The sequence below is a fragment of the Patagioenas fasciata genome, chromosome 7 (genome assembly GCF_037038585.1).
Source record: "Patagioenas fasciata isolate bPatFas1 chromosome 7, bPatFas1.hap1, whole genome shotgun sequence".
Lineage (NCBI taxonomy): Eukaryota > Metazoa > Chordata > Aves > Columbiformes > Columbidae > Patagioenas > Patagioenas fasciata.
The window spans coordinates 34,462,967-34,482,239 of record NC_092526.1 but is presented as its reverse complement, the minus strand read 5'-3'; the positions used below and the strand labels follow the sequence as shown (position 1 = coordinate 34,482,239).

At 43.4% G+C, this 19,273-nt stretch overlaps 1 protein-coding gene across 12 annotated transcripts in view; it reads left to right on the top strand.

Moving 5' to 3' along the window:
• AGAP1 (ArfGAP with GTPase domain, ankyrin repeat and PH domain 1) overlaps positions 1 to 17,298 on the top strand; it is a 374,152-nt gene extending 356,854 nt beyond the window's left edge. For all 12 annotated transcript variants that reach the window (XM_071811326.1, XM_071811327.1, XM_065841627.2 and 9 more), the window contains 2 exons: positions 8,061 to 8,316; positions 8,805 to 17,298. In XM_071811326.1, the coding sequence (XP_071667427.1) occupies positions 8,061 to 8,316; positions 8,805 to 9,008 (460 nt within the window). In that variant the 3' untranslated portion in view covers positions 9,009 to 17,298. The remainder of the gene's footprint in view (positions 1 to 8,060; positions 8,317 to 8,804) is intronic.
• Positions 17,299 to 19,273: the final 1,975 nt, after the last annotated feature.

Below are 19,273 nucleotides of genomic sequence, written 5' to 3'. Positions count from 1 at the left end.
GATTTAAAACTGAATTTTCGTATTTTTTCCTAAAAAAAGTGTGTAATGCTTTCTTGAGCTGTATTTAAAATACCATTGCATTAAGTATAGCCTTCCTATAGCAGAAAGTTAATGTTAACAAATTGCAAATTAATGTTAACAAGTTGCAAATTAATGGAATCTTCTAAACTGACTGACTGCATATCAAATTGTAAATTGAAATTTCCAGTCTGTGTTTAGGTACTGGCACAATGCAATATGATTTATACACTTAAGAGATCAGGTTAAGTATGGTTACCCGTGAATAATGAAATGCATTAGATACATGTTTGCAATTACTGTTCTCTGCACATATATATATGTATATTACTGCAAACAAGCGAGAAGCAAATATACTCCTTGGTTTTAGCATTTCCACGCAACTGTTGCAGAGCAGCTTTTGGCTTTTTAAAGGTAGTATTTGTAATATGCCCAGGTGTTGAGATGGGCCACCCAAGAAATGGCAGCAGTCCATGTGTGCGTCTAGAACCGCAGAGTGATAACTCACATATTAGCCTTCCCTTTTTCTTTTTGTAGCCAACACAGTGATATGTTTTGGTTTAAATTCTCCTTGGATGTTTATAAGCTTGTACATCAATACCTAGATAAAGGGAACTGAAACATGAACTCAATAGTTTTTCTGTTGTTCGACAGCGGGTGGGTGGAAGGGAGCAGTCATTCATGGCTGTTGTATTCCACATCCTCTTAAGGTCTCTCCTTGCACATCTTAGCAGAAACCCATTTCCTCCACTGTTCATAGTGCTTTTTAAAAATTGTTTTCATGGAGCTAACTGTTTAAAATTCTTAGAGTTCACCACTGTTAGCTTTTTTTCCTCCTAAATGTTGCAGGCAATGCTGTTTAAAAAATTCTGGGGCTTTTGAGGTTAGTGGAAAAGTACAATTTTTGGCATTCTTCAAGCTTTTTATTAAATCTCCAGGGACTGTTTTCATTTCACATAGTTGCATGGAACAAAAAAAGCTTGGATTTGTGTTGAGAAAAGACTTAACCAGCTTGCAGGGCTTACATTATTCTCAACTTAATAAGCCTTTTCTTACTATCTGCAATATTCCCTACTGTTGTATGTCACCTAGCTTTTACCTAACTTTACACAGAGTAGACCTCAGATGTGACAGATTTTATCAAGTATACCTTAAAAATTGTTAGATCGAGAGTTGCGCAATGAAAAAGTAAGTTTGCTGCCATTTTATGTGATATATCAGAGCCCACAATTGCAGGGTATTTATCTAAAAAGCCTGAAGTCAGTAAACCTTGATGTCTTGGCCAGGCTGGTAATTAATGTTGTGCAGTAATAAATCCTGTGAGTGTCTTAACACCTAAGGGTGAGCTGCTGGTTACTTGGCGGCATCACTGGAAGGCTCACCTAGAGGTGCAGAAATAGCAGCTGGTTTGGAGCCCTACATAGGAGGATGCTGCCAGGAGAGAGGGTGAAGAAAGTGGAGAAGCTCCACTGAATCCGAATTATGATTATACTGGTGTCATACAAGACATGATTAATTTGAGAAACACATTCATCTTTGCACGTACGAGCGATCTCTGTCTGTCTCATGCAGTAGGGCTTTTTTGCCTTAAACACACAGCTATACAAGGGAAAGTGGAAAATATAGTAGTAGAGTTAATGGTGGAGAAGACCCGGACCTGTAGGCTTCAGAAAACAGCTCCCTGACAGTGTGAGGGGCTTCAGGCATGGGTGGGAAACTGCCTTTATTTGTGTCTTTTGGGGCCTGTGTTTTTGTTTGGTTGCTTGAATAGGTCTGATGGTAGGAGAACTTGAAATTGGAATATTTCTACAGCACTGAATTGTGTCTCTCTGCCTCTTCTGGCTGGTGGACAAAACTTTGCGGGTCTGACAGTGGGTTGAACGCCGTCCTCAGCCAGATAACTTTGCCGGCAGAGATAGTAATTAAATAATTTCCAAGCTGGGTTACGGCACTGCTGGCCTGCAGAGCCCTGGTCCAGAGTCCAAGACAAGACACAGGTTGGCTTATCTGCAGCCTTTCCATAGGGCTGCTCTTTGGCCGTCAGGGATGTTTAACTTGTAAGAACTAATAAGCTTAATAGGTTGACTTTATTTAATTATTAATGATCCCTTTCTGTCCTTACAGCTCATAAAACACTCTGTAGGTTGGCAAAACACTCATAATATTGATCAGGAGCCAGAGAGATATTTATTTCCTCTTTGCCCCGGCGCACATAAATCTTGGTCCTTTGCCTCCTTCTCCTCGGCAGGCTGGATTTACAGTGGCCTGTTTCTTAAAAGCTTTTTGTAATTAAGGAATAAATACCTATCGGTCTTTGTTTGCTGTCTGGAGTCCTCTTGTTTGCCAGGGACCTATATATCCCCAGTGGGTTTGTACGCCTTCCCCCTTAGCAACGCAGCCGGGCAGAGAAGGCATGCATGCTCGGAAGCAGTCAACTGCTAAGCACTTACTTTGCAATAGAGTGGGGTCTTCTCCTGCAGAGAGAGGAAGCCCCTGTGTTTTCTCAGCATATTGTTCCCAGCTCCTCTTCCATGCCTCTCCTCCCAGTTCCTGCTTTGCTTGGGGCAGGAAGATGCTTTGGAAATTCCTTGCTGCTAGCCCTTTCTTCTCGCCTTCTCTTCTTCTCCCCTCTTTGCTAGTTGCAATTAAAAACATCATGAGCCCTTCCCAACCTTTCAATCCTATCTTCCCCCCCACACTGAGGTTTCTCTTTTACCCATCCCAACGTTGCATCGCCAACTCTGTCCAAAGCGATGCGGTTTATTGGATGCACGTGGGGTCATCGCAAAGGGGTTTGTTAAAATGGCAGGCCCTGGCACTACCAGCTGCATCATTAGGTGATGCATGCTTCTTGTATGCTGGACCACGAAGCTAATGACACAATCTGGGACTCTGCAGGAGTTTGGGAGGTACGGAGGTTAGATTTACTTCATTTTCTTGGAAGAGACACATTAACCTTGTCAGCTGGCCAACAGGAGAGAAAATTTGGCAGTGCTCTTGCTGAGCTGGCCAGGTTACTGCTGCGTTAAGTGGTTGTACTTCAGTGAGCAACCAGAAATGGCAACACACAGCACATGCATGGCAATGCTAGAGAGACCATTTAGAGACTGCCTGAGTTACAGAATTCTCTTCTTTAGTGAGAGAGAAGAATACATAAAAAAATTTGAGAGGCTTTTTAGTGTTGTTGGAGGTGTGGAGGATAAAACAACTTCAAAATGCCTGCACCAAGCCTGCTTGGTATAACTGATGGTGGGAGATCAATGCTCTGCCATAGTAAATACCTGCTGTACATTTCTAATGCAACCTTTTGAAATTTCATCAAGTCTTTTAACAAACGGTGACTAATTTTAGATAACGAGCAAGTGACACAACATTTTTGTCATCCTTGTTAACACTTTGGTAAGAACAAGGCTGCTTTTTTGTGCTGGAGCTGTTGAATTTTGATGGGAAGTTCTCAGGCTCTGCATCTGCATGCTGTTGCCTACACAATCAGTTCAGAGTTGCTGTATGAATACAGCTTTTATTTCCACACTGCACATCCTTTTTGTGTTTGCCTTTCATGCCTCTCCACCAAGGATACCTGAGGGACAAATGAAGTCGAAGGCAGAGGTGAATGGGAGTGAGGAAGAGTAGGATGGAGAGTTGTTACCAGCGGGACGAGGCTCCTGCTCAGATTTGTTGGGTGTAAAACCACACATGTGAAACCAAGGTGGGAAGAGCCACACAATGCATTTGATGGGTGTGAGCTGTGTAGGATGTGGTGCAAACCCATAAGCAGGGAATGCAGTGTAACTCCTGCCGTGAAGCTGTGCTCTAAGGAAATCTGCTTTTTATATTTTCTCATGCTACCTGGTTAGCCCTCCCCTCTTACAGTGCCCAGTATTTTTGTTTCCAGATAATAATGATGTGATGTGGCTGGCAGAGTAATTTAAATAATTGGACATTATCTTGAGAAGCAAGCACCTAATTAGATCAAAATAAACGGAGAACTGAAATTTTCATCTATTTCTAATAAACCTTTACCTATGTACAGTATCGCTGCCGTGGCAGAGATTCACACCACTGTGTACTTACAGTTCACTAGTGATGGAGAGTCCTGCGAGAGCAAAGAGCTTGGTGGTATTTTTTGGCCAAGTCTTAGTGGCTTGTTCTTCTGGTACCACAGAGTATTTTACAATCTTATTCTGTTGCATTTGGCCTTCGTATAACTAGTGAGGTTTGAAGTTTGTAGCAGCAGTCTGAGTTTGAATGGAAAGCTTCAGAGATAAAAGGCTCAAAGAAAGTCTGATCTTACAACTATACTTTTTCTTTCTCTAAGTTTATAATCTATTAATTCACAAGTTTATAATCTATTAATTTACATGTGTATATGCATTGAAAAAAATAACAGCTGACATAATCACTTTAGAAAGTAATTTTAGAACATATGAGGAAGAGACAGCTCTATCATCGGGAGCGTCTGAGTTCATGATGATGTTGCCTCTCCAGCACACTGGCTTTAATTTAGTCCTGAAAAAAGAATTCCAAAAAGTTCAGTAAAAGGGTCTTGTTTTGGCTTAGACAACTACAAATGAACATCTCTGGCATTGAGGGCACCCTTTAGAGTGGGAGTTACCAAGATTACAGGCAAGGGAAGAAAACAAGAGGGAAACATTTACTAGCAGATGCGCATTTCCTTTATTTTTAGAGATTGGTTCAGTGTCTTTCTCCTGATTAGTTGCTCTTCCCCAGACTTCCTCATACTCTTATTCAGCTGATTTATCTAAAGGTATGTCAGCACTGGCTGAAATGAAACACTGTGCCTCCTCTTCCTGCTTATCGCTGACCGCTCCAATAATTCATTTTTTAGCTCATTAGCTAACAGGGGATATGAGCAGTGGTTCTCCAGGGGACTGCAATGAGGTTAAGTGATCTACTGCTGACAACTCTGCTCTTGGACTGGCCTTTCTTGGGGGAAATGAAACCTCAACCAAGACAAGCTGTGGATCCCAGAAGTGAAACTGTGGCATCAGAGAAACGATTACAGTATTTATGTCTTGTTGTTGGGACTTCTGAGATGAATGTGAGCAGTAGAGCTGAAGCTGCCTGCCAGGAAAGTCCCCACGACTTCCCATTCAATGAGATGGTTTGCGTCAGATGTAGGGAGGATGTCCATGGACCTTGGCCATCTAGATACTCTTTCAGAAACAGTCCCTCTGTATTTTGGCTGTCCATGAGATGTGGGCAAGTCTGCTTTTCCTCCTACCTCTGTGATGAAGTTTCATTTTCTACCAGAAAATACAGATGGTGTATCTTTCTTGTGCTTAGTTTGTACAGTTGAATAAGAACTAAATCTCATTCAACAGCCGGTGTCAGTGGCAAGCTGCCTCAAAATGTCTGAGGCTTTTAAAACACCTTAGTTTGTGGTGTTTGCTGTGTTCCCACCACAACTCTTAGTGTGACTTCAGAGGCAGAATTTGTGCTTAATGAACTGAGTCTTTTGGTGGCCTCTTTGGTCAAGAGGAATTAGGTGGGTTTTCTGAAAAGGGAAACTGAAGAGAGGTAAAATAACCGCGTGCAAAGGTTGAGTTTTTAGGTGAGCATAGCCCGGTGGTACAGCCCGATGCAGGTCCTGCTCTGGCCGGGCACAAGCCTGAGCATCTCCTGAGGGACCCAGCGTCTCCTCAGCTGCTGCCAAGCTCTGCAGCACGTCTCAGGTGAAGGGATGGATCCTGACCAGAGCATACAGTCAGTGCTAATGCAGAGCATTCACAGCTTACTTGGTCATACTGCAGGAGAGTGCATGAAGGAAGGACCATTAGCATCTTCTCCATGGCAGCATGTTCCCTTTCCTGTTAGTTTTATTTTTAGATGGCTTTTTCCCTTCTTTTCCCAGACTTTTGTGACAGTAGGATAAACCTGAGCAGGACTGGGTTGTTAGTGTCTCTCCTGCTCTCTTACAGCCTTGCCACACCTGACTTTCCTTTGTGATGCTCCCGTGCAACACATGGCAAATGTGAAATTCATGCTGGTGAATTTGTAAACCAGCATCCTAAAGCTCTGAAAGCCTCTGCCTGAACCTGGCACTTACTGTCTCTGTTTTGTTACATACCACTGCATTATTATTATGGTTTAAGATGAATTAGGAGTGGTGGGAGACTTGTTTAAAACAGCTTGTTTTCTAAACAGAAAGGGACTTCTGTCCAAGCCGTGGTGATCACAGCAATCGATGCTTTGGCAGGAGCCAAAAGTTGCTGTCACTCAGAAGATGGTCTGGGAGAGAATCATTCACAGGCTTCTGACTAGGCTTTAAAAAATTGTATTACTTTTGTGTGAGAGGTATATTTTGCCTTTAGGACATATGGGCGTATGAGAAATAAATTCTCTAAACCCTGGTGTGTGCCGCTGTTGTAGAACATTGCAGGCTGAATCACTTGATTTTTCAGTCTGGCATGTTTAAATGTGTAGTGGATATATTGGTTATACTCTCAATACCTCTATACATGTTTAAAAACATATGAGATGTTTGCTAAACATTCTTGAAGATACTCTGTATGAATACTGAAACTAGAACTGTTGCAGTATTTGCACGAATGCTCATTTTATTGTAAATAATCCCATGTTACTTTATCTTCCCCATGGCACTGGTTCAGGTTTGGTTTTTTTACCTTAAAAAAATACAAACACAAAAAACATGAATTAAGGATGCAATAGTAACAGAAGTCTTTTTCTTCCTCCTCCCCATCTGGAATACCTGAAATGATACTCTCTTTATCAGATCCTGCCATCAAAGGTTAATTTGCAGCTCCCCAAATGTTTTTGTGCATGTCTTTTAGCTTGCAGGAGTCATTCAAAGGTTTGATTTAAACCAAGCACTCTTTGTGTTAATTTTCTGTTTGCACTTTTGCTCTGACAAAAAGCCCTGGACCTGTTTGTAAGGTAAATTGTGGTCAGGGTAGAGAAGGGGATGCTTTGGGAAGCTGTGTCTGAAAGCATCCAGGGAGGTCAAAGCAAGGTCACTCCACATGTACCAGGAAACGATGCAAAACTAATCCAGATTTACTGTTGGAGGGATCTGTTTACGTAAGTATTTAAAAACAGATTAGGGTTAACCTGACACTAGATTACTGGGAGTACTGTAAACAAGGCTGAAAGGCGTAAACAGAGCTTTGCCTTTTGTGCTCCAGAGGAGAAATTCGGTCACCAGTAGCAAGTTGCTTGGCTTAGGTGATGTATATGGTTTTTACAGGATGGACAGATTACCCGAGGTACCTCTAAATGGGACTTTGTCTAGGGTTAGATCTCTTAGATCATATAATTGTATGGTAATTTTTTAATGGAGACTTGAAGGATTTGTTTGTAGTCCTTGTTTTCCTGTGTAACCTAATAGCATCCAGAAAGCTTTTGATAGTTCTTTGACATATCAGGAGGAAATGGTGCTTCAGAAGTATTGTTTTGGTGGTTTGCATTTTGGAAAAACAAACAGAGGAACCATCCATATGCCTTTTGCATAGGAGACATTACTCAACTTGTAGAAGGAAAAAGCACCCCTGCAAGCAAGGCTGTGCCTTTCAGGGCCTGCTCTCCTGTCTGAAATGCAAGCCCAGGTGCTTGGTTACTTCTAGTCTTAGACACAGAAATTTGATGTGTTTTCTGTAATGTATTTTGCAGCACAACCTTAACATGGAACCAGGCTGCCTGTTTTGTCTTCATGATGGTGAGGGCTCTTTCCAGCCCTCATGGCAGCCCAAGTTTTTTTTAAGACCTCCTGGCTGTTGTGGTCATATGATCCCCTAGGAACAGCATCCACCCAGGGGGATCTTGGGCATTGCAATAATATGACTCAGTAATGATGAAACAGATTACATAAATATTGCTGAAAATACAAGGTGTGGGTAAACGGTTGCTATGAGGGCTTTCTTGCAAAAAATTTGAAGGGGGAATAATTCTCATGTTGTTTAACTCCTGTTTGCTAGCATAGCAATAGCTGAAGCTGAACTTGCACCATTTTACAGAATCAACAAAGTTGGGTTAGAGTGACCTCTCTCCTTTGGCTCCTCTAGGGAAGAAAAGGAGCGCTGGATACGTGCAAAATATGAGCAGAAGCTCTTCCTTGCCCCACTGCAGTGCCTGGAGCTTTCTCTGGGCCAGCATCTCCTGAGGGCTACGGCTGAGGCAGACTTGAGGACGGTCATCCTACTGCTTGCCCACGGAACTCGGGAAGAGGTGAACGAGACCTGTGGAGACGGGGATGGGCGCACAGCCCTCCACTTGGCGTGCAGGAAAGGAAACGTGGTGTTAGTGCAGCTCTTGATTTGGGTAAGTACTTGGTGGCTGGGGAGGGGTCCAGCTGGATTGGTTTTTGCTTGGCTATGTCCCTCAGCAGGACCACTCAGACCTCTTTCCTGCAGGGTCCACAAAGCCTTTGCTGGTCCCGAGTTTAGATGTTCCTCATTGCACACCCTCAAAAGACAGCAATGTGATCAAAAGGTGTATTTCTGCCTGTCTGCTGCTACTTGATGGAAAGTAGAGGGTCATGTAGGAAATGAAGAAGGAGGAGATTCCCTAGCATCTGTTTGAAACAGCAGCATGGAGAATTTTGTCCCACACACAAGCCTCTCCCTGTGGAAGCTTTTATGTATGTGACTCGGTGCTGCTCGCATTGTCAGGCTGGTATCCTGCCTGGTCTCTTCTCCTTCCTCCCCATCCTCAGTTACATTTAAACTCAGCTGTCTCAAGTACTTTTCCTCTATTTTAATGCTCTGTTGGCACCTCGGTTTCCAACAACACGTCTCTTCTTTCTGTAGTACGGCGTCGACGTGATGGCACGTGATGCCCATGGGAACACGGCGCTGGCCTACGCCCGGCAGGCCTCCAGCCAGGAGTGCATCGATGTTCTCCTCCAGTACGGCTGCCCTGATGAGCGCTTCGTCCTCATGGCCACTCCAAACCTGTCCAGGAAGAACAATAACCGGAACAACAGCAGCGGGAGGATGCCCACCATCATCTGAGGAGCTCACTCGTGTATTTGCTGACGTGGATTACATCGCAGCCTCACATTCCTCCATCCCCATCACAGCTCTGCTCTGTGAGTCTGGTAACTCTCCTTTTCCCTTTTCCCTCCGGTACATCCCTGTCCCATCTGGAAACGGCGCCTCTGGAGAGCGCGAGGGGATGAGAAGGAGCAAAAGGGGCTGCAGAGAAAGCAGTTGTTTCAGTGACAGCTCTCGAACGGTGGAAACAAGCGGGCGAGAGCGCGTGGGTTTAGCAGGACATGCCACGTGTGGCACCGGGACCATGGGAGAGCGGTCGTCCCCAGGGTTGGGGACACAGGCTCCCCCCGAGCGTGCAGGGAAGGGGCGGAGGGAGAGGCGAGTGAGAGGAGAAGGAAGGAGAGATGGTGACTTTCTGTAACTGACAGTTAAGCACATCAGTACATTTCACCTCTACCAAACGCGACGCCTGGATTTCATTCTCTTCTCTGAAGAGCTTGACGGCATAAATCAGAAGCAAGCACAGAGTTTGTCAGGTTTGAAGCTCCTATGATGGTATGTGTCAAATCAGTTGTAGCTAATCTGTCCAGGGAGAATACTGGCTTCATTACACTTGTATAGTTGAGTTCTTCCAGCATTACCGCTGTTTAATAGAACATGATTAGTCATCACGGAGAAAAAAGCATATTAGCTGAGGAGGTAGTTACATGGCACGCTTCGGTGATTGCTTGGATGTGATTGCAATATTCTTAGAAGCATCATATTATCTCAGACATGTTCTTTCAAGCCCTTGGAGCCCTCCTTTCTAAATTCACTGTCATAATTTAGTATCTGTTTAATTTTTCAGTCCAAAGAGAGGAAATGAGTTGCTGAGTGTTATTTGACTGCAGTCTCCTTGGTGTAAAAACAAAATGGAAAAAATAAATAAGAGTAACTATGAAACACAAAAAGGAATAATGAATACCGCTAAGGAAAAACATTTCAAGTATGTGTAGTGAAATTAATAAACGCGTTAAAGGCTAATATTTTTTCAGCCAGCAGAAATAGGTTCTGTCTTTTTGCCAAGGTAAATGTGTTGAGTTTTTGGTCACTCCTGTGATGCATTGCCTAACTTATACAGATTTTTGTATTGTGTCTCTAGATTATATGTATGTAAAATCTATTTGAATAAAAAAAACCATAAATATGCATTGATTTTTTTTTGTACAGAAAATTACATCTGTGTTAATTTATAAACTGTAATGGATGTGAAGTAGATAATGTGCAACTAGTTAGGATCTGTGGGTTACAGATCATTGTACATTGAAAATATTCCCAGCAGCAAACTCTTGTTTCCATCGCAAGCCTTTGAGGAACATATCAGGAGGAGATTATGGCACTTTTGGCATGAAAAAAAACAGTGGACGAGACCTATTTGAAAGGAAAAAGAGGCTGTTTCTCAGCGCTGTAAATATATTTTACTCCAGAAGTCACGAAGCTTTCACAAGCCAAGACAAAAAGCCCCAGCCTGGCTGTGGGAAGATCAGATTTGATTAAGTTCAGAATTGATAGCCTTCACCGCGGCGGGCAGGGCATGGCTGCGCTTGACTCCCAACTTGGCTGCTTTCGGGAAGAAAAATGGCTTGTGAAAGTAACCTGGACAGTTCATTTGAATTCCAAGTTTCAATACTTGATTTGATTATTTTGGTATTACCAGGCAGATCCTTGCTTCTCCTGTTTTCAGCGGAGTAGGATTCTGGAATGGGGAAGCAGGCTGTATGGTTTTTGGCAGGCGGAAAAGTGATTTTTTTTTAAGTGGATTATGGCAATGTGAAGATGTGGAAGAGGGTATATCACGGAGAAAGTTGAAAACTCAACTGAATTCGATGGCAAAGGAGCAATTATGTGAAGGCAGTGAGGTGCACACAGCATAGTAATTTGCAAATCTACCTGCTCATATGTATTTCCCAAGCCTTCAGTGGTGCTCTTCCTTGGGGCTCTGGATTTCCTTCCGCATATAAGTGGGAGGAGTGTAGCAATTGCTAAATAAAGCTATATGTGGACAAAATGTGAAGGAAAAAAACCATAATCTGGGTATCTTAAGGGAAAAAAAAATATTTTATGTAAAAATCATCAAATTGTGAAAGAAAAGTGAGCCTCAAGGTGGAGACACGAGAATATTGACCAGCTTTTTCCTATTTCGCGGTGTTCTCATTTTGTACTTTGTTACTGTATAGACATTTAACTATTTGGGGGGGAAACCTTTCTTCAACCAGCCTAGGCTGCTGCATCAGAGTAAGGCTACAGCTGATTCTCTTCATACTGGGATAATTTTTAATTTTTTTTTTTCAATTGAGGAAGGGTGTCTGTTGTAATTGCTATTTCTCCATCATTCCCATGCAGCTCCCTGAGCTTTGGTACTGATGGGTGGTCCTTCAGTGATGGGACAGCCCATCTAACATGCAGCTGAAGGAGATGCTGTGAAGCCCACTGTGTCTTGGTGCTCGTGAGTTTTACACCCCTCCAGGGGGACACAGCAGGGATTCAGGAATCATGGTCCCAGAGGTGCTATACCTGTCTGCTCTTGCCCTGAGAGCATCACGGGCATTGGTATCGAAAAACCCAGTCCAATATTTCAAATACATGCTAGGCAGATTTGCCACTGTTAAGTTCTTAATGCATGTTCCATTTCTGAGCTGTGTTTTTTTCCTAGCTGAAAATATTTTCTGTACATAATTTAATGCTCTCTTTGGGCCACCTTCCTCTTCTAAAGCTGAGAGTGATATTTGAGAAACAAGGGCAACCAGGCTGTCATGCAGAGTTTAGGTAGAAGAATTATACCGTCCTCTCATAAAATTTTTCTGAAGGCAAATCTTAAAGTATATAATATTTTTAGGGAAGGATTTTACACTGTATTATAGGAAAATCCAGGCTAGCCAACTAATAACCTCATACTTCAATTAAGCAGTAGCACAGTTTAATTTAACCTAAACATAGTTTTCCCTTGAATGTGTAAGCATTGTCAGTACCTATGTTGAAGTGACGTAGAGTATGTGATGGTTTCCCTAAACATGCAAGCATCTATGGGGAGGATACCTGGTTGTACACGCAATGGCAATCCCTTCAAAAGACAGGAGATCTCCCAGCAGTGTCTCCAAGTCAGGAGAGCCCTTCTCTGGCACTGCAGCCGGTGATGCTCCAGCCGTGGTAGAACAGACCCCGAGGGTCTGTGCCTCACAATGTGTTGGCTACAACATCTCCGCTTCAAACGGGTTTGGTCGCATGGCTCTGAGAAGTTGTGTGGCACCTCCTGAGCTAGTAGGACAGGCCACCTGGCAAGGAAGTCAGTGTAGACTCCATCCCTTTCTTGCACGGTGAAGGAGAGGAGGGAAAACCCCTTCCAACCACAGCTGAGAGTGAGGATGAAGTTCTCCAAGGCTGGAGCCTGGTGGGACTTGGCTTTGTGAGCCAAGGTCTCCAGGTTCTGCATGTGTTTCAGGGGATGTGTTTGCACTTTGCAGAGTATGTTCTTGGAGGCATCCAGGTGCAAAAACAGGCGCTATATACTGACAACTTGGAGAACCTGCAGGAGTCATTCCCCTTGCTTTCACTTTGTTAACCCGTCTGCTTTCTGTTTTTCGTCTCATGTTTAGCCCCTCTTGTTGCTTTTATGGAACCCACTTGCCAGGCTGTTTATGCCCTTTGAACGTGTTATGAGCAAATTAAAAACAATTTGAGATCCAGTCAATAAGAAATCCCAGCAGAAACATGTTAACTAAAGCTGTTTTCTCCAAAAAATGGAGTCTGCAGCTGTGATTTTTGTTGCATCCCCCATTTAACCCTTTTTGTTACCCCAGATACCTTTAAATCCCCTTTCCTCTGCACTTTATCCGCAACAGCTAAAATACTAGAAGTGAGTCAGCCATTGCTATTAACATCAGCACTTTCCTTCTGTTTATTTTAAGCTAATTGCTGTTGGATGGTGGAGGTGGGTCGGATGTGTCATATCCAGCTTCTGAACCTTGCTATTTATGAAGAAATAAGATGTAACCTTTAGAAAATTCAGGGTCCTGCCAGTGCAGAGATTTGGCCAAGGGCTCCCATTACCAGATTTCTGGTTTTGTTGCTAAAAGGATGCAGAAGAGCTATTTGGGTAGAGCCTTGGTATGTTCTGAGCTAGGTGCTGCTCAGAGAGCCAGGTGAGCTCCTAGAAGGCAGGGAGGATTTGTTAAGCATTTGGGCATAGTGTATAATAACTGTAAACATTAATATTGTTTAATTTGCTGTCTGTTCCCTGTTTCCTTAAATTATGTGTGTTAGTGCAAAAAAAATCTTTAGCTGCACTTGGCAATTTCCCCTGGCCAGAGGAAGCTGAGTAACGTAGGGAGAGAGGAATAGAGGTGGGAATGCAGATACGGGCTTAGATATTATCTCCGGCACTGTAATGTAGTATAATTAGATTATATGGGGTTTGGATAGCTTCATCTTTTATATTTGTATGGAGATCGGGAGAAATGAAGTAATTTGTAGTTTCTAGTATAAAGTAGTAATGGTGGAGACAAGCACAGATTTCACAAGGGGGTCCCAAAGGGGCCCTTTCCAAATGCCTCGGGGAGCCGCGTTTGCACCTTAACAGGGAATAAATGGTCATTGTGGCCGGAGGGACTCAAGGTAAAAGAGGACAGTGTTGGGGACCAACCTCAGGCCACCTTGGCTGGATAGGACACAACTTGCCCATCCACATCTCATCACCGAGCATCTTTGTTTCCGATGCATACATGGGATCTCTGGCTATTAGTCTTGGATTCTCAGTTCAGCACCTGCTTCTGTTGTTAGTGATTTGTGGGTAAAATCTATTGTGTAGAAAACCAATCTTGCATGTTCTTGTGTTTGCTGCATGGCAGGAAAAAAAAAAAAAAAAAAAAAACACACTAAAGATTAAAGTTCTTTTTAAGGTAGAAAAGCACTAAACCTACCCCAAATTAAAAAGTTCTGCAGTGAGTTTTGACTTCTTACATTCTAAGGTGCAAAACGAAGGTTGGTTTGAATGGTTTTGTTTGAGAACAACTTCCTGTTTGAAAAAAATATAAAGGTAATAGAGCAAAATATCCAAAGCTGTAGGTAGGTAGATTTGTTGTATTACGATATTCTAGGTTCTGGGTTGTTCTTTAGTGTGGGCCATTTTTTAAAGTAAATATTGGGTGGTCTCATCTCATGACCATTTACCTTGAGTTGACTGAATCTGTTTCACGTTTCAAAGGGAGGTTTGAAGGGTTTTGGCCAAGATTTTCAGGAGCTGTGAGTAGTTCATGTTGTGAGAGGAGGATTGCATGATTTCTGAAAATAAAAGGTTGCTTTGGTTGGTGAGGTTTTTTTGTTTTGGTTTGGGGTTTTTTTGAGCCATTGTAAGCCCCAAATCACTAGGCATGCTTCTGGTCATCTTGGACCCCATGTTTCATTTCAAGTCACAGCAATATGTGGGCTAATTAACTCTCATCATTTACAATCATTCCTGAATGTTCAGGGGGATTTTGCTTGTAGGCAGGTGAAGTAAAAACACCTTGTGCTTCAGCAGTTTTAGCCTCTTCATCTCTGTATGTCCACCTGTCTCCCAAACCCCTGTGGCATATCCAAGAGTAACTATTTTGCACTGCTTCAAAGCTAGCAGTTTTTACCTGTGTTTTATGTACAAAATGTGAAGGTGGGGTGGGTGGGGTTGCTTACAGAGGTCTAATGGCATGGCATGTTGCTTGCTGACAGTGAATGCACCATCAGCTCTTTTGTGTATACCCCGTTTTCCAGAACGAATTGGTGGTTTTTTGTTTCTGAGAACTGAAGTAGCTGAAAACACTTTCCTGGTCCTCTCAAATGACAAGGTACAGAGAATAAAACCCTTCACAGCAGACAACTCGATACAGGGTCTGATCTGTGCTGAAGGCAAACCCCCAGCTCCTGCAGGAGCGAGTAAGGGTTTTGGTGCTGAAGGTGAGTTGTGATTTGGCAACTAGTTCCCAGATCTGGGGGCTGAGTTGGTGGATGAAGAGCAGTCAAGGTGGTTTGAGTCCTAAAGTAAAGGAGGTCACTAACTACATCTGCTTTGCATTTGGGGTGTGTGTGTGTGCTTAATAGATGCATATATGCTCTACATGCTGCTATTAGCAATTGTGGAAATGTACAGGCATACATTTACACGTTAATCAAAACCAATAGCTAGTGCCAGGTGTTTGGTTAGATGTTTATAAACAGGCAAGTTTCCCATTTGAGCAAGAACAGCCATTTCCAAGAGTGCAGGAGGAGTGGACGTCTGCTCAAGGGGTGGAGAGATGCAAGAATACAAGGCACAGGCTTAGTGCGGCTCTTGTGAGCTATCAGACACTCAGGACTCTCAGAGATACCTGCCTCAGGTATTCAAGCAAATCCAGCTCCTTCGGACAGCAACACTCAACTTTGGAAAACTTTTGACTTGGTCACTGGACCTTAGGGCAGCCCTTTGCTTGAGAGAAGGAATCCAGCTTACCAGCCCCACACTGTTATCATTGGAAATGCTGGGAAAGGAGATGCTGAAGGTGAGAAGAACAGAAGACTTGCTGCTCAGAGGCCATTTTTTACATATGCATTTGCTTGGAACTCAGCTTACTGGCTGAATTTAAGTGCAGGACCAGTGGGCTGCCCTCCTATGGCTGGTTTAGCAATGCTTCAGGTCCTGCTGCTGTTTGTGGGGCCATTGGGGTTGATGGCGGTGAGATGTTTCTGAAGAGCGTTTTCCAGGTGGGACAGAGCAGCTCCTCATCCCTCCCTCCATGTATTTGCAGCCATTATACTCTAACCCCAAAATTCTGCCATGAGGAGTGACAAACCTCGGCTAACATGTGCTGAGGCTTTGTGTGTACCAAGTAGTCCAGGAAAACTTGACAGAGTGTTGTTCACACCGTTTGTACCCTTGCTTTCGGTTTACAGTGGTATCAGGGGAAATCAACCGGGAGAGGGCAAGCCTGGCAGGGCAAGAAGGATGTTTGCTGGAGCTGGGCAAGGTGTGGTAGGAAACTTGGCTGGGTACATGTGGTGGTGGGAGAATCACTTACTTGCATCTGCGACAAAATAATTTCTTTGAAACACTGTGGAAAACCCCTCCAAGCATTTTTGCCAATGTATCTAGAGATTTAAGACGCTGTATCTATGGAGCTTGTTCTGCAAATCCACAGGGCAAACAGGACGTACCTGTCCTCTGAAAGCACAGCCCCTCGCTCCGTGGGAATACCAAGTTTCCAGGGGACCACACGCATTTGGTCCAGCCCTCTTTTACTATTCTAACGTCGAGAGCATCTTTTGCTTGTAGGCCACTTGCATAGGTGGGTGCACAAACTGAAGGGGGTGATATTTGGGAAGGGGAGTTCTTGGAAACCCCGGGGGCTTGTTTTGTGTAACGATTGCCTTTGGACTCTGGTTTGGGATTGCGGAGGCCCTGATTCTGCAGCTCCTGCTGCCTTAAACCTCTTGACTTCAGCGGGGTTTGAGTGTATCCTGAATCCTTTGCCCAAGTCCGAGGGAAAACAGCTTCAGGACAGCAGAGTTGGGCACAGATGGGCTCTATCCTGACCCCTCTGAATTTGGTGTTTGGCCCCTGGTTTCAGTGAGGCTGTGATTTGAGGTTCAATCTAGCCAGCACCTTTATTTTGGGAGGCACCATCAACACCACTTGGGTGTTTTTCTTTATTCCTTAACCTGTGACCGCCTGCAAAGGCTAGATTTTATGTTTGACTGTGTTTAGCCCCCAAGTCTTTCAGTTTTTCTGCTTTGTGATGTTTGTCTTTCTGGTTGGGAAGGGGAGAAAGGGAGCCCAGGTGAGTAGGGACACCTGGGACCTCTTATTGGGGTAGAGGCAGAAGATATCTAGCATATGGCAGATATATAGTAAGCTTTGGGGTTTGTTTTTCTGTTTCTGTAAATAGTAATGTATAAATGATGACAAGACAGTGTGGAAATTATTAAAAAAAAGTATTTTGTTGTTGTTTTTATATTACCTCATTCAGCAAGTTTGTTTTACAATGACTCATTGATGCTTTATTTATATTGTTTGTACTGTAATTAAACCGATTGACAAACTTTTCACTTTGCTTGTTGCTTCATATGATTTTGGTTTGATTAAGTATGCCAGTTTGTATTATGTTTCCCTTTCCTCTCTCTCCATGTTGAGATTTTTGTGTCAGCTGTACAGTATTCTGAATAATTAAAAAAAAAAAAGAAAAAAAAGTTGTAAAGTACTACAGAGAGAGGCTGCTATATTGTATAGGTCTCTTTCTAATAAAGACAAGAAAACTTGTTTGTCACAGCTTGCTTCTTTGCTTGAGTCTTCATTGCCGTGTTATTGAGATACACCCGCCCTGGCCCGGCTTTCTTCTCATATTAATGATGAGATACTGTCACTCTTTGCCAGTAATAAAGATGAAGTATTATCCGAGACCTGGGATGTCAGAAGAGCCCGTAATGGTGCAAATTGATAAATTAAAAAGCAATAAGTCAACCGGACTGTAATGGTGTATATCTAAGAGTTCTGAAATAGCTTGTGAACTGAATGACAGATCTCCCAGCAAAAATATGCGAGCTTTCATTAAAAACAGTTATTCTCCTCGAGGAAGAGAGAGTAGTAAATGTTGCACCTAGACTTTAAGAGTCTCTGGAGGAGATCCAAGGAATTAGGCCAGTAACAGTTACATCTGTATCTGCTAAATTGGTTGAAATGATCATTTAAAATAAGAATAATAAAACATCTTTAAGGTCATGATATGGTATGGTCTAATCTCTGAAGGAAAATCATGGCTCTCTATTAGGCTTCTCTGAACAAGTCGTTTAAAGCCCTGAACCATGGGCAACTGATTGACATTTATTTACATTTTTTAAGTTTTTGGCCCAAGCACATCACGAGAAGAAATCAGAAATCTAAGCAGGCCCAAGGAGAAGACAAAATATTGCAGAAGATTGCGAGATGGAATGGAGGGGAAAGCAAGAGGTTTGTGCCTGAGCAGACTGGTAACCAGCTACAAAGGTCCCTGCTGGAACCAGTACATCTCACGGGTTGGTGATACAGTTAGTGATAGCAGTGGCTGTGCCAACACTACGTAAGGCCGAGAGAGTTGTGTCGTATTGAGGTGGCTACACAAAGAACAGCAGATAATTAAACATGCCTTTTTTTGAGATCATAAGGACACCATGGAACGAGACAACCAACGCTACAGTTTGGCCATCTATGCTTGGCCCACCTTATAAAAGATATGGAGAAATTAGGGATATTCAGAAATGAGGAGTGCTATGAAGAGGTAGAAAAAGTGGGGATTTTCCCTCAAAAAGAGACACAAAGAGGGGGATATAATAGCCATAGATAGGCAGTGGGGAAGCAGCAGGTTGGGGATGCCTCTTTTCCTGGTCTTGCACCCAGCACGGTGCATGGGCTGATACCAAAGGCAGCACGGTCAAAACCAATACTAAGATGGACAGGCCCTCCAGTGCATCACTAGACCGGAGACCTCGGTGCAGCGGGATTTTGCTCAAGAGAAGACCTGGCCAAGATTAAAAGGTGAGCTTGCCTCTTCATAGACTGAGTGGGACTGCCCAGAGTGCAGGACTGGGGGTTGGGTGGGTTTGGTTTGTATGTCTGCTTGTGCCTTGACCTAAATTTGTTCAGTCTTCAGGTTATTGCCCGCTCTATGAGGCCTCCCACCTGCAGGGAGCTGTTGTTTCTGTCCTGTCTGATGGGAATTTGTTTGGGGCAGGTTTTAATTTCCTTTTCTGCTCTTCAATTCTCCAAATGCTCCTGGGAGGCTGTACCAACACTGTAGGGAGTAAGAAACTGCAGGACTGCTTGTAGATTTTTTTTTTTTTCCTTTTTTGGGGTCTACATCACTGTTCATCTTGCAGGAACCGTATACCTTTGTTCTTGCAAGGTTTTCCCACCCTGTTTAACCCCATCACATGTGCTGGTGGAGGGTGCTTTGTGTTCTTCCCTTCTGGATTTGAAATGAGAACTTCAAAAGCAGAGAACTTGTTTTGGATTCTCCGTGGGTGGTGTAAAGCTATGGTAGAAATCACCCATCCCTCCCCTCCTTTACCCTCCTAAAGGATACAGGGTTTGATTTTGCGATGGGCATGGCTGACTGCTCACTCTCTAACAACCCTCCTAAGATCTGGCTTCTCCTGGAAGATTCTGGTGCCAGAAATGGTGGAGCAGATTTGAGGATGTCTTTCATTCCCACATTTCTCACCTGTGCCAAGCTCACCCCCATATACCCTTGAAATGCTCTCAGCTGGTG